Genomic DNA, 16,465 nt, shown 5'->3' with positions numbered 1-16,465 from the left:
TTTTCAAAATAGGAATACTGAGGTTTATGAAAATTAAGTAATGCCTAAGACCACACAGCCTGTGGAGTGCGAATGCCACTAAGCCCGAGTGCTGAACCTACATGTTGTATTTGCCACTATGATATTGTTGCTTCTCAACAAGGAAGGAAAAATGCAATAAAAACCAAGCGTGACAGATTGTACATATCTGCTTATTGATTACCCATTCTTACATGTTTTTTAGCTTGCCTTTTTGTAAAACAGACTGTAGAGCTGAAAACTGTAATCTCCAGACTGCTTTGCAGTATCAAGCAGAAGTCTGGCAATAAACTGGAACACAATCAGTCAGCCTTTGGGCAGGGACATCTGATCTGGCGTGTATAATCACAGAGGTATGTTTTTCTGGGGCAGCTGTAGCAGTTTGTTATCTAGCTCCTGTTGTCATAAGTGTTAGGAGATGTTTCCCTTTGTACAGTTTTCTCTGGCCCTTCTGGGGATTTTATGAACTAACTGTTACTAATTAAATTATTTAGAATGCATTGTTCGTGCACCTAAGTACTGTGATTGGTTCAGTAATTGTTACTAGAAATAGGTTGCTATAAGTAACAGGAACTAAAATGTGGAATTGACTTAATGGATAGAGATGAAAATTCAGGTCTTAGATACTTGACACTAGAAAATAGGTCACACTTTATACACAATGGAAAATATTTGGTTGGACTGTCATCTGAGGAACTTTGCAAAGCAAACTATATACTGACTGAGTCCTGTTGGAAAGAGTGGAACTGATCAGAATGTTGGCTAGTGCTGATTCTATTACCACATTTAGGAAAATGAAGAGCTAGATGAACCCAGGTGAAAAGTAGATAGCTTGGAGGCATGGATGAGAGGAAATGCCACTTCGGCAAGAGAAGGGCTCTCTTCTCACAGTCTGACATCTGTATTGCCAGAGAATCCTATAATTTGAACTCTTAGAAGGCCAAAACAAAACAAAAACCACACAATTCTCATCCTAAATAGAAGGCATTGTAAAGCAGCAAACTTAATCAGAGATAGGACTGGTAGGCTGCCAGGCAAATGCAGCCAGTATGAAGGCAAAAATGAAATAAAGGGTTTAGCCTTCCCCCAAACATATGATTTTAAATCACACCATGGCAATAACCATTAAGTTAAAGCAAGAAGAGTGGGCAGAATGTAATGGCCAGGCAATAAAGACAATATCCACTGTTAAAAACATTGACTAGATCATATCTTTAGCTATAGTTATACCTACAGGATAGTGACTGGACCTGTATAACCTGCTAGTGTGTGACAGAATTGTACAGTGGCCAAACATCTAGTCTGGACTGTAAACTCGTGCAACTGTCATTGCTCCACTAAAAAGGTACGAAACTATTCCCAGGATCCCCCAACACACAACTGCATGTAATTATTTTTAGAAACTGTACAAGAGGCTGAACTATCACATCTGTGTAGCCCCTCACAGGGCAGAGCTAGAGACCACAACAATGCAATGAGAGAGGACAGAGTTGGCTGATCCAGAGCTTCCTCTACCCCAGTTCAGGAGGTCCCTGCTATACAGGGTCCCTGCGGTCAACAGGACTTGAAGATTGCTATGAATGTTAATTCTCTGGTTTTTTTTCTTAATCCTCTATTCCCAAATGGAGGTTTTAATAACAGGAAAAAAAAAAAAAAAGGACCCACATTTCCTAGTCTGCACTGTTTCTTTACCCAACTATGAAACAGTTCTGGTCAGTGAGAGAAATATACTAAGGATTTCTGGAAAATTTCATTTTCCTCAGGTCATAGATAGATAATCTCTAAGGATGGCCATGAAAATTCCTTCTTTTGCTTTACAGGCATGTTCCCTCACCCCCAAAAGGTGGAGGTTTAGTTCCTGTTTTCTTGAATCTGAGATGGCCTTAGTGATTGACTTGACTGACAGGATATAGAAGGGATATTAAGAATTTCTGAAAGTAGGGCATATGGAAACCTGTTAGCAGCACAAAGTTTAGTGATAGCATGCCACAGTAATGTAGAAAATAGAAAATTGTCCTAATGAATAGATATATCAGGCTAAGAAAAATGCCAGGCAGAAAGCTGAACATGCCAATTGGTTTCTGTTAGATGCAGAAGATAAGATCTAGATACAGAAAGAATGAGCTAAAAAAGACAATATTCAACATTTTATAGAGGAATTTAGAGGATAAATAAAAGAGTTAGGACTTATTGGGCTCAAAAATAGAACTGTTTATCATGTCTAGTCTTTGCAACCTGCAAAAAGTTTCTCAAAATAAGAAAACACATCAGGGTAAAACTCAAACCCAGAATATTTCCGGTAACATGTAACAGGAGGGTAAAGTTCATTTTAGTGGTGCATTTGGAGCATCCTTCCCTGATACATAAGAAGCATTTATGACAAGCCTTCAACCAGATGAACAGGCTTCTATGAATATCACTGAATGTCTTATAGACTTTCCTAACTAAAAAATAGAGTTCCTAAGAATCCTAAAGATATGAACCCACACTATCAAGACTCTCAGACCAAAGTAGAGAGGAGCCTTTTGGGGGGGTGGGGAGGGGGAGTGAAATGTTGATTTTTTTTCTAATGGAGTGAACCCTAATAAAACTGGACTAAACAAAACAGTTCAAAACTTAAAAGAGCCCTTGGAGGCTCCAGCCTTCTGAAGGCAGAAAGCAGGCTGAGAAGACTACTCAGCAGCAAACACAGGCCAGTTGTAAAGGAAAAGAAGGGAAGTCTTAAGAGTGCAGCACCAGAAACCCAGAGGGCAGACAACTGGCACACAGCCTCATTCTCAGGGAGCAGGACTCACCCCCACTCAAGGAACTTTTGATTCCTGTGTGCTCAGGCAGACTTCAGACTTCCTGTGCATGAGCGACTGCTATGTCTGTCAGACCGGATTTCTTTTTCAAATTGGGAGGTTTTTTGTTTTTGTTTTTTTATTGCAAATTCATACACATGCATCACCACTGTACTATTGAATGTGTTAGATAATTTATTGAGTTTACTGGGCAGACAACTTGTCTTTTTAGGCAAAAGGTTTCATTAGAGAGAAATCATGCTTGAGAAACTGCATTTGAGAAGTGAGACCCTCATCAACCCTTGATCCTGACTTAAATGATAAATCCTGGACTTCAAACCAATGTCATAATGCCTGCCACAACTTGGGAGACAGTGAAGGGCATTAGTCTACTCTGCATGTGGAAGGGACATGAATATTAGTAGCCAGAGAGCAGACTGTAGTAGATACTCTCCAAAATTGGCCACCACTGATTCCTTGTCTCCATCCCCCTGTTGCTTCTCACATGATAAGCTAGGCTCTCATGACAAGCTTTCCTTCTCATGCATATGAGTACACCTTCTTTTCTAACCAAAATAATGAGACTAGAAGTGGGGCACGTGGGTGGTTCAATTGGTTAAGCATCCCACTCCTGATTTGGGTTCAGATCATGATCTCAGTTTGTGAGTTTGAGCCCCGCATCGGGCTATGCGCTGACAGCATGGAGCCTGCTTGGAATTCTTTCTCTCCTTTTCTAACCCTCTCCTGCTCTTTCTCTCTCTCAAAAAATTAATAAACAAACAAACAATTTCACTAGAAGCAATATTCTCAAACATCAGAGACCAGGTGATAAAAAGTCTTACTGCTTTGATTTTTAACACTTACTCTTGAGATGCTTTCTCAGAATATAGCTGCCATGCTATGAGAAGCCAAAGCATGTGTAGGCATTTCAGCTGAGCTCCCAGACAACAGCCAGCATCAACTCAGCCATGAGTGTGTCACCTTGGATATTCAGATCTGTTAAGCCTAAGATGCCTCCAGTCCCAGCCACAATCTGACTGTAAACATGAGAAATACCAAGTAAAAATGGCCAATTGAGCCTAAATCATTACATAGAACCATAGGTGATGATACTAAATTATTTTAAGCTACTAAGTTTTGGGAACGTTTGATATGAAATAATAAATGGCAAGAACACCTGTTACCAAGACCAACTATTTTTTTCTGGTACTTTCTTCCTTCCTTTTGCAATCAAAGGCATGATTCCTACAGCTCTAACAGTCATCTTGAGACCATGAAGGAAACACCAAGACATTTTTAGAGACTTTGACCCTGAATTTCTTGATCTATAAAAGAAACACTAGCAACCACAAACCTCTTGACTTCGAGATAATGAAAAAAATAATCTGTTTGGATTCTCAGTTACATGTAGCCATGCTAATAAACTGATACTCCAGGAATGAGATGAATACACAAAATGATATGCCATAAGGTGTTGTACTTTGCTAAACAGGGGTTGCTGGTTTAGCTTCAAGTTTTATGGGCAAAGAAAAAAAGTCAGTCATACAAATTACAAAATTGCCAGAGTACATAAAATAAATATCCAACTGGCTGCTCAATGGTAACACAAATATTTCTGGTACTCAACTGAAGGAAATATTTATCATTTCCTTGTATAAAAACTGATGTGATGTGATGTCATATACAACTTACTCATTGTTAACAAGTGAAATGTAACCTTATCTTTCACAGCTAAAAATTTCATAATCTCTCTCTTCAGCAAAGGCATAATCCCAGATAGTCCAAAGTGATTCTACAAAATGAAAAACAAAAGCAATGAGGTGCAGCTTTACAGGCTATTGGCAGTCTGAATTAATCCAAGAATTGAATTCAAAGTGTAGAGGAATTGGTGGCCAGTGGTTTCTACTTCCAGTCTTCAAAAAAACTTCTTGCTAGTAAGATTTTGATGAATCAATATGATAATATTTAGTGCTATAAATACTTTATTATTCAAGATAGATTCAAATGCTGATATGGAGACAGAGTTAAGAGAATTCCATAAGAGAATTCTATTCTCTTATGGAAACTGAAGAGCCTAATTAGGTTATGTGCCTGGGTGGAAGACTGTAATTCAGTCCGCAGATTGGCCAAGATAGTAGTCAGTAACAGAATAAGGACTTTCTTGCAGAACATTTCTGTTCATTTTACAACAAAAATGGAAAACTGAGATGCTAATAATCTAGCCCACAGAGTATAGGCCCCATAATTTTTTTATGCCCCACAATTTTAACTTGGAAAAATTAAATTTTGTACTGCCAAATGCTCTCTTTGATTATATGTATATGTGAACATGGTATTGACTAAATATGGCAGGTGAGGAAGATGCTAAGGAAGATTCTGTGACTTCTGGTTTGCATACTTAAGTGAATGCTGATGTCCTTCACTGAGAATTGGAACACAGAATAAGGCCTAGTCTGTGTGAGGACGATCATGAATTTGATGCCTCTATGAGCCATCCACATGGGGTGGGAAGTATATACAGGCGTTTAAATATATAGGTCTTAAATATCAGAGAAATTTAAGGAAATACACATCTGTGAATAACATGCTGACCAAAATGGCCTTAACATTCTATTCCCCTTAACTTGACTAAAATGAAAACTTCTTCCTAACTCATGATTCCTTACCTACCTTTTTGTTTATTTATTTGAGAAAACATAATTGTAAATTCTCTCTCTGCCCTTTTGAGATGTAAATCTTTTTTTTTTTTTTTTTTTCTTGTAACCTCCTGACAGTTTTACAACCCAGAATGTCTTTCTTAGGGACTTGGGAACCATCTGTTGGAAGCATAAGTAAACATCAAGGGAGATAGTACCCTTATCTCCCCGTTCTTGTGGGAGAGCAGGAGCCCAACTTTTCTGGGGTCAAGTTGCAAAACTATCATCATAACGATATGACAAGTTTATTTTCCATTTAGATAAAGTCAATTAGTAAACATATATGGACTGTAACTTTACCAACATCCTCTAGTACTTTAGGGCTTAAGAACCCTTCTGATCTTTGTTTCAGTGGACTTTAGATTTTGTTCTGGCCTCTATTCTTCTCTTTTTAAATAATTATTTATTATTTGGGGAGGGCAGGGACAGAGGGGGAGAGAGGAAGACAGGGAGAAGGAGGGATAGTAGGGGGAAGAGACAGAGAGAGAGAGAGAGAGAGAGAGAGAGAGAGAGAGAGAGAGAGAAAATCTCAAGCAGGCTCCACATGCAGTGTGGAGCCCAATATGGGCCTCATTCCCATGACCCTGGGATCATGATCTGAGCCGAAACTAAGAGCTGAATGCTCAACTGACTGAACCACCCAGGCGCCCTAATATACTGTCCACTATTGTAACAGCCTTGAATGAAGTCTTCCTTGCCTGGTGCAATTTTTGATTTGACACTGTATGATAAGTGAAGTCATGAGTAGTTATGCCAAACTTATGCTTATAGCCTAAGGACAGATCAAAGTATGAAGAGGAGAAGATCTAAGAGAAACATAAAAGTAAAGAGAACTACAAACAAAAGGAGAAAGAGAGGAGGAAAAGCAAACACATGTTGAAGAAGTGATTCCTTTTATAGGTTTTTTTAAAGAATATTTTGGTAAAGGCTGACTTAGATAACATTAAGACTTACCTTCCCGTTAGTATGAATCAGTAGATAGTTTCATAAAAACAGGATTATTTTGCTTTCCTGTGAAATTAATTTTACTGAATTATATTGGAGTGTGATGCCTACAGTCTAAGATGTGCATGGCATATTTTGTGAGTTTATCATAAACATGTTGAAGAAAGAGTTATGAGAGGACCTTCATTATATTACTACTTGAGAACCCAGGAAAAGAAATTTCCTTCTAGTCCCTGTACTAGCAGTAACTGAATAGCTTTACCATCCTCTTCAGTGACATTAATGGCACACTTATAGCAAGGTATGGAATTTCATAGCATAGACATGAGATAATAAAATCATAGCATGACCTTATTTTCCTACCTATTCCTTCCCTGTATCTCAATTTTCTCACCTCTGCAAATTGATTTTATCTTTTTGTTGTATGTACATTTACAAACAACCTAATCCTTTCTTTGGAAACAAAGTGAGATTTACATTAGTAAAAACAAATTTCTTGAACTTATATTCAGTAGACCATTCTGCTACTTTCTAGTCTTGGATTTGAAACAAATTTTCCAATCTTTCTAAGCCTTAGTATCCTTATCTGCAAAATGAGGATAATAATCTCTCTCTCAAAGAGTTAGTATGAGAATTGAATGTATTAACAAACCTAAAGCATTTAGCACACTAGTCGTTCAGTTAGTATGAACTATTAGTTTTATGTGGAAAATAGGAGACAGTGAAAAAAGAAATACTGGAGTTACTAAGAGGAAAATGATGGAACCAGAATTCAGTACAAGATCTGTTAGACTCTGAAGCTCTGTTCTCAATCACAATGTGATTCATTGTTAGACTGGAAAAGGATCTCAATCTGAGTTTACAAAAGAATTGCTCATGTAGCTTTCTTTATTTTTTTTTCTTTTTTCTTTTTAGTTTCTTTATTTTGAGAGAGCGTGTGAGCAGGGGAGGAGCAGAGAGAGAGAGAGAGAGAGAGACAGAGAGAGAGAGAGAGAGAGAGAGAGAGAATCTCAAGCAGGCTCCACACTGTCAGTGCAGAGAATGAGGCAGGGCTTGATCTCATGAAGCGCCAGATCATAATCTGAGTGGAAATCCAGAGTTGGGCACTTAATACAGTGAGCCACCCAGGAGCCCCAGCTCATGTAGCTTTATTTTAATTTTTTTTTTATGTTTATTTATTTTTGAGAGAGGGAGAGAGGCAGAGACAGAGCGAGAGCAGGGACGGGGCAGAGAGCATGAGCAGGGAGAGTGCAGAGCCTGTCACAGGGCTCTAACTCATGAACCACCAGATCATGACCTGAGCCGAAGTCAGCTGCTTAACTGACTGAGCCACCCAGGCACCCTTTAGCTTTCTAACTGTATAGATGCTTAAGCCACTCCCAGTGCCAATATAACATGAATTCTTCAGTGTGGAACCAGTAAATGTATACTTAAAATAATTTTTTTTTTTTTCCATAGGCCAGGAACCATCACACTTCCTGCAGAAAAGACATCTTCTTGCTCTTTAATACTTCTAGGAAGAGACCCCCTTTGGTCCTGCTAACAGTTCTGGCCTTCAGATCCCGAGATACAATTGTTTTTTTAAAACCATGTACATCATAAACAAATTGAAAGTAAACTAAACTGTGAACAGATACCCAGAGTAGGTGTGTTTGCCTGACAGCATACTAATTCAGGAGCAATAACCAGTGGGTTCCTATGGATGCCAGAAACAAGCTTGATTAATCAACCCCTATCTATCAAAGTCTATTTTACCACAGAGAGAAAACAAAATTACGGAATATTATGAAATAAAATTCGCGCATCCATATTAAAAGGTTAAGCCAAAGAATTGGGATGCCTACTTTTGGAGCCTAGCTTGCCATATTTCAAGGAAAAAAAAATGCAGAATTTATCTTTTGTGAAAGACTGCACCTATTGATTTTACCTTAGATTTTAGGGTTTGTTTAACCCATAGCATGGGTATGGTGTATTGCAAATCTGATAAACCCTCTGACAATGGTCACATGCCTGTTGCTTGGAAACAAGTAAATCTACAGGCTTCCTGGACCTCCCTGACCACACTGGTACTAGTCTATTTAAAATTTAGCTAATTAACCCATGAGAAGCTATTAGCTCATAATAGTTTATCAGCTTACTGAGTAAAATGCGGTTCGAATTTTAGGAGATTAGACCCTGAACAGATGAAGAGTTGCAACAGACTGAGTGGGAAAAATACATAAAACAAGGGGATAAGAGCTAAAGTCTGAAGCTTAAAGACTGCTACCCTTCCTGATTTGGAGATAAAGGATTTAAAAACAAAACAAAAACAAAACAAAACACAAGCTGTACTCTATGTCAAGAACTTTCTTCAGGCAAGGAGGTGAGCAGAGTCAAAGGATGAAGTGAACACCTAATCCTTCTTAGGTAATAACAATAGGTGGAGACTAAGGCTGCTTCAAAAAGGACACTGGCAGATTAAGAACAATAACTATCAGAGATGTTTGGCTTACTTTACTTCAAATGCCTATTTAACAAAAGCAATCTGAGTGATTTTGTTTTATTCTTGGATGACATAGCATGGGTACTGAAAGAACCTGTATAGTAAGAATGGAGAGAAATACAAATAAAAACATATTTAGAGTAAGATGAAAAAAAAAAAAAAATCAGAGCCAGACACCTGCCAATACATCCTACACTGTGGCTTTATAATAGGATCTTTTAATGGAACACACAGCATTCAAGGTTTCTCAATGAGCTAGTCATGAAAGCTTGGGGGAGGATTCCTCCCCTAATTTCTTCCCTCTATCTTTATCTCTTGCTTTGTAACAGGCTATTCCCATGGGCAGGTAAAATATATTGGAGTCTGTGGATTTAAAATGTTCAACTTCTGATATAGGAACTGATAGTGTAAAATGAGAAAATATCAAACATCTATCTTACTAAATCAAGCATAGCATCTATATTGAGAATAATTTTTGCTTGATTCTTACAAGTCACTGAAACTATTCATAAAAGTCATTACTGACTGGGATAGCTTTGGTGGGGTAGCCAGAGAAATATTCAGGGAAATAAGTATTTTAAATATTTATGGAATGGCTTCTTTCGCTACATTCATCCCTTCAATCCTTTTTTTCTAAGTTCTTTTTACATTCCAACATAAGAAAAGAAACAAACTATCTTTCCTTTATTGTTTCACTTAGAGAGGCAAATTAGGTAAAACTATACTACATAAGTAAAAAGGAATAAAGTTAAAAAGGACCAAAAGAAAAAAAAAACAAAGGACCAAAAAAAAAAAAAAAAAAAAAAAAAGGATAGGTGATACAGGGTCAGACTATACCTTCAGTGAGGCAACTAAACCCAGTAACCACCTGTAAGCTGACTCGGTGTGGTTTGAGTACCAAGCCCAACAGCTTGTCTTCACTGTATTATAGTGACTGTCTACCTAATAATTATAAGAAATTAGGCAGAGAGAAGCTACTTAATTTTCTAGCCCCATGCGGTGATTGATCAGTTGAAGTGTATGACATCTATAAATTACTCCAAACCCATCTTTTCTCTAATTTACTCTAGTCCTAAACTAGACCTAAACTAGACCTAAACTTGACCACAATTATACTACTTTCCATTGATCTCTAATTCCTAGGGTAGGTTCTTACCAACAAATTACAGCCACAAGTAAGTAAAAAATGAGAAAGGAGAATAGTAACAGGTTTTCACAACATCTAAGATATCACCAGGTATTTTATAATGTACACATAACTTTATAGATGAAAATCCTAACCATTTTATCAGCATGCTTGTTACATATCCAATGAAGCTAAAATCTGGCATACTATCTGGCACTTTAATCAAAGTGTGGCTTATTATGATTACTATTTAACAGATTTGCAGTTCAGTAATGATTATATGAATATAATGAAATAAGAGCATTTCTAACAAACATGCCAGAATTCCCATATTCAGTTGAAGGATATTCTCTTTAAAGCAGTCACTTAGAGAATTTGTGTATTTCTAATAAAGTTGCTGCTGCCCAAACATTTCAGTAACACCTTTTTTAATTTGTTTTTAATTTTTTTTAATGTTTTTATTTATTTTTGAGACAGAGAGAGACAGAGCATGAGCAGGGGAGGGGCAAAGACAGGGGAGAGACAGAATCTGAAGTGGGCTCCAGGCTCTGAGCCGTCAGCACAGAGCCTGATGTGGGGCTCGAACTCATGGAGTGTGAGATCATGACCTGAGCTGAAGTCGGACATTCAACCGACTGAGCCACCCAGGCGCCCCAGTAACACCTTTTTTAAACCTAACTTAGAGGGGTGCTTGGGTGGCTCAGTCAGTTAAACGTCTGACTTCAGCTCAAGTCATAATCTCGTGGTTTGTGAGATCAAGACCGGAGTCAGACTCTGTGCTGACAGCTCGGAGCCTGGAGCCTACTTCAGATTCTATGTCTCCCCCTCTCTCTCTCTGCCCCTCCCCTTCTTGTGTTCTGTCTCTCTCTCCTTCTCTCCCTCTCTCTCAAAAATAAATAAACATTAAAAAAAAAAATTCTAAACCTAACTTGGAGATCATTTATTAAAATTATCTTTACTTCATCTTAAACATTATTCTTATCTTCAGGCAGATTTGATTTTTACCTCCATTTAGTTTTAATTCAAAAGTCAGTTTATAAATAACAGCAGTTAGTAAATTAATTATTACTATTTCTAAGATACTATAGTATATGATTTTCAAATATCACAAAATGGTAGGTAGGGGGCTAAAATTAAATCCAATATTATGTTGTTTTAATTACATTTAAAAATGAAGAAAGTTTATATAAGAAATCTGGATCCTTGGCTTCTCTTAGAAAACTATGAGTTCATAGTACTGGGCAAGTGTTTCCTCATGGTAACTATTGGTGGGAGCTAAACTGAGGCTGCTCCCTTCAGAAGAGGAAATGTATTTTCACTTTTAAGTTCCTACTTAGACAACATATAAAAATACAGTGACATCAGGGGGACTAGACTTATTGTAGTTAATTTAAGCCAGTTAACATACTTGATAAAACTAAGTTGGCATTTCAGGTGGCCAAATACTCCAACTTACCTCATTGCTAGAGGATTACCTATCCTTGCCTTGTTGAACTCTGGAGTAGCCTTAGGGTGTGTTTTGGCCAATAAAATGTAGATGGAAATGAAATATATCACTTTAGGGCAGAAGCTTATGAACTAGCATGTAGTTCACCACATCTGGACATTTAGCTACGAGGCATTATTCCAGGCAGAGGTTTCTCCATCAGCATTGACCCTGAAGAAAACACAACGGAAGAGTAGAATCACAGTCCATAACAAATGGGCAGCAATCTTTGTTGTAACCCACTGTGATCTGGGGACCATCTGTTACTACTAAACAACTTAGACTATCCTGATAGACAGACACATATTTAATTTACCTCCCTGGCCCATATCAGCAACTAAATTTGTGACCCATGCTTTTCCTGTAAGTTCCTTTCTAAGTTTTAGAATGTGGAAAACTGAAGCCCAACAGGGTTAAATAGCTTAGAGTTAATAAAGTCAGTCTCTGTATTCAGGTCTGTCTGACTCCAAAGTTTATGCACTTACTTTAATTCCTTTTTCTCCTGCACCAAAATATATGACTGGAATGTTTTGTCATTACTTCTTTCACAATACTGTAAATAAATAAAATGGCCTTGAAATTCACATTTTTCTAAAATATCTAATCAAAGAAGGTATCTTAACAAGTTGCTCAATAAAATAATCTTTTTTGAAAGATTTTTCTAGAAACCATATAATATGTATATATTAATATATAATTCTATAGTCTTTGGATTTATTCTGTAAACATATTCTGTCTGTACCATGTTAAAAGAATTTTTACATCATTTCTTGTTTTGCAAACAACTCAGACATTTATTAATTTACAAAAAAACACAAATGCAAAGTAATAAATTTGGCTTCTTTTTCCCAAAAAAATGGGAAATACATCTTGGTAAAGAAATTTTAAATTATTTTTACACACCAGTTAGTTGTTGGGATTTATAGTTTTATCAAGAAAAAAAAAGGCAAAAATCCTCCCCAAAACAAAAAGTCCCCCCAAAACCCACAAAAAAACAAAACATTAACTGGTTAATATATAAAACTGTTTACAACAATATGGTAAGCAAGAAACAATAACTGATCAGAAAACACCCTGCTTTAAAGTAATTTTCACACAGATTTCTACTATAGTGCAGTTCACTCCCAACAACTGTGAGCCCATTAAGAGCACTTCTGTACATTCAAAGACGTAACAAAATGATACAGTATTTATTGCAACAACAAATTAAAGGTTGTTATAATATATATAACTTAAATACCCCGCCCCTAGTGATAAAGTGGCTTCTTATTCCTTAAACATAGAAATTCTGCTCTTCATTGTAGAAAGATGAAGTCCTTTCATCAAAAGGCACATTCTTATCTGCAAAAAACAAAACAAAAACAAAAACTATAAATGTTCATCCCGGAATAAACTTGAACACATTTTATTTTATTTTTTATTTATTTATTTATTTTTTTTTTTAATTTTTTTTTTAACATTTATTTATTTTTGAGACAGAGAGAGACAGAGCATGAACGGGGAAGGGGCAGAGAGAGAGGGAGACACAGAATCGGAAGCAGGCTCCAGGCTCTGAGCCATCAGCCCAGAGCCTGACGCGGGGCTCGAACTCACAGACCGTGAGACCGTGACCTAAGCTGAAGTCGGACGCTCAACCGACTGAGCCACCCAGGCGCCCCATCTTGAACACATTTTAAAATATCCCCAAAGATTTGGCCTGGCAGGAAGGTAATGAAAGTATTTAATGTAAGGGAATTACAATGAATGGCACTGAATAAAACAAACGATTATTTTGCCTATATTAATTAAATCAGACCCTATCTTTTGAATTATAATTCTAACATTTCCAAAGAGATTTTATATGGTAGTGACATGTAGAAGAAGTACAGGCAAATCTATTTCAAATATATAGTCTCATGTGAAAACAGGAGTGACCATAATACTTAATGCTTTGATTTATTTAAAACAGGGCCTGCAACCTATTCAGCTATGTATGCTAAGTTTAGTACTTAAATACATCACCAAACATATACCGAGCTATTATCTGCCAGAAAGAATGCTTGATACTGGGGAAGATGGTGATGACAAAAAAGAAAAAAAGAGAAAAATAATAAACATTATTCCCTGCTCTTGTTATAGAACCACAAATAAAGGGCAGAAATCACTCAGAGGACAAAAAACCTGGCCTAGAAAGGAAGTCTGAATTCTAATAGCATCTTGGTCAATTATTTACTGGATAAGTTCTTCTTCTTAAGAATGGCATAAAACAGGGATGCCTGGGTAGCTCAGTCAGTTAAGCATCCAACTTCAGGTCAGGTCATGATCTGGTTCATGAGTTCAAGCCCCGCAGTGGGCTCTGCACTAGTAGTGAGGAGCCTGCTTGGGGTTCTCTCTCTCTCTTTCTCCCACCCTCTCCCCCTCTCTCTCTTGCTCCCCCTGCCCCTTCCCCACTTGCTCTCTCTCAAAATAAAGACATAAACTTAATTTAAAAAAATTTTTTTTTAAATAAAAAAAAAAGTAAAGAAAATGGGATAAAACAGGGGCACCTGGGTGGCTCAGTCGGTTAAACATCTGACTCTTGGTTTCGGCTCAGGTCATGATCTCATAGTTCGTGAATTCGAGCCCTGCATTAGCCTCTGCATTGACACTGTGGAGCCTGCTTGAGATTCTCTTTCTCCCTCTCTCTCTCTCTGCCCCTCCCCTGTTCATGCTCTCTCTCCTCAAAAATAAATAAATAAACAAAAAAAAATCTGCTTATTAAAGCTTTTTAAAAAAGAATGAGATAAAACAGTTTCCAAGAATTTAAGGATGTCTTTTTATGGAAATCTTCAGGATGAAAATAGAAAACTATTATAATAAGAGTCCAAGAGCTGGGAAAGAGTTGAGAGATGCAGACCAATCACACTATTTGTCAGGTGACATGGTAAGGAAGAAAAGCCAAGATTCAAGAAACAGAATTAAGGAGATTCAGTTATCAATGACAGAAGCTCAAGAAGCATTTCAGTCTACATAATCATATTCTGTTGCTCCTTATTTTACCACAGCACTCCTCAGTCATGAGGATTTAGTCACAGAAGTTTAAAGATTATATCAGATTAGATTAGCTGCTCTATCGTTCTATTGACAGAATTTCCACTGCACACACATACACAAAAAGCTACTCTGTTTACATTGGATTCCTACTCATACTGCTCTGCAAAACAGCTACTCGTGAACGATAATTCCTTAAAACATATACATTCATTCTGTGACCTCCAAACCCAAATATTTCTCTTACTAGCTGCCGAATTTAACCTTCAAAAAACATCTTGAATAGTTAGGGTAACATATTATAAGCTGTGTATTTAACACTAATCTACTTTTTGTTTGCTGATAAAAATATGGACTCATTTTTGTCTTTGTTTTTGCTAGTAAAAGGGGGTGGAGGTGTATTGGGAAGAATATAGTTCTGAGAAATTTTGACTTTCTGATAAAGAGACTGAGGTGGGGTGGGTTCTTGCCTACCACCCTCTTGTTACCTGAAACACAGATGTGATGGCTGAAATTACAGCAGTCATATAACCAGGATAAGACAAGCATGAGGAAAGGCTGGAGAAAAGTGCATAAATTTAGACTCTGATCAAACAGCCATTGAGTCAATGTCAGGAGCCAACTACTACAGATTTCTTATGACATGAAAGAAACTCTTGAATTCAGAAAAACTTCTGCTATTTTATGTTCTTTATTAAAATAGGGAAAAGTAAAAAAGTTGTAGAAAATAGTCAATCATAGAGAAGCAGAGAGTAGAATGGTGGTTGTTGGGGGCTGAGGGAGAATGATGCAGAATTGCTATTCTATGGGTATGAAATTTCAGTTATGCAAGATGAGTAAGTTCTAGATATTTGTCATACAGCATTGCACCTATAGTTAATAATATTGTATTGTGTACCTAAAAATTTAAGAAAGTAGAGCTCATGTATTCTTAACACAATAAAAAAAATCACCATGCTCTTCTATGAGGTAAAGCAACTGTGCAGTTTTTAATAATTTTTATGGAAACCTCAGTTTGAGTACTTTTCAAACCTCAAGAATGTTTTGTCTCTTCATATTACAAAATGGTGCAATAATAAAAAAAAGTCATTATTTTCAAGGACAACTTAAAAGCTACCTCAGAAAATCTTAAACTATCAAAACAGCTACAAATCCAAATCAAGTTTAAAAAAATGTCTTAGTGCAGTCAAGAGTATTGTTACTCTTTATTCATTTAAATAAATTTGCAAATATTAGATGCCTGTTTTTGTTTTTTGTTTTTTTTTTTTTTTGGTGGTGTTGTTGTTTTTCCTCCCAAATTCTTTTAAAGAAGATACAGTATCTATGGATCTGGAAGAATGAATAATATCTGAGAACACTAGGAAAGGTTATTGACTTAATAATTGTGTTTATAACTTTTCTGTCCATAAACTTGAGGTCTTTGTCCCTATATTGTCTTTAACCCCATTCAGGCACATCAGCCTCATGGGGTAGCTATGCTCTGCCTCCCATATCTGTCTATCTCAACTTAGAGGGACTACAATCCAAACAGTCACAGCGGGGTATAAATCCTGAACAAAAGCAGCAAGCATTTCATTAAATGGATCAACTGCTATATGGACAGAAATTTGTGATTTAACTGTTGTAGAAGTGTTCATTTAATAGAATTAATTTAAACCAGATCAAGCAAACATTTTTGCTCTAGGTCTGTTCTGTCCAACAGCCACTAGTCACATCTGGCAATTTAACTGTAATTTCAATTAGTTAAAATCCAGTAAAATTAAAACTTCAGTTTCTTAGTCACACTAGTCAAATTCAAATGTACGAGTCACATGTGGTTAGTAGCTATCAAATTAAATAGGATAACTCCAGATCATGCAATGAGATGAGAAAGGGCATTACCAAAAAATCTGATGTTACATAACATTTGTTAAAATAACA

General features: G+C 36.8%; 1 protein-coding gene across 1 annotated transcript in view; it reads right to left on the bottom strand.

Moving 5' to 3' along the window:
* Window positions 1–12,233: 12,233 nt before the first annotated feature.
* FAM174A (family with sequence similarity 174 member A) overlaps window positions 12,234–16,465 on the bottom strand; it is a 37,718-nt gene continuing 33,486 nt past the window's right edge. The window contains exon 3 of the mRNA XM_027037264.2: window positions 12,234–12,877. Within this exon, the coding sequence (XP_026893065.1) occupies window positions 12,874–12,877 (4 nt within the window). The 3' untranslated portion in view covers window positions 12,234–12,873. The remainder of the gene's footprint in view (window positions 12,878–16,465) is intronic.

Source organism: Acinonyx jubatus, chromosome A1, assembly GCF_027475565.1.
Source record: "Acinonyx jubatus isolate Ajub_Pintada_27869175 chromosome A1, VMU_Ajub_asm_v1.0, whole genome shotgun sequence".
Taxonomy (NCBI): domain Eukaryota; kingdom Metazoa; phylum Chordata; class Mammalia; order Carnivora; family Felidae; genus Acinonyx; species Acinonyx jubatus.
Note: the sequence above shows the minus strand (reverse complement) of the source record. Positions and strands in the feature narration are given on the sequence as shown.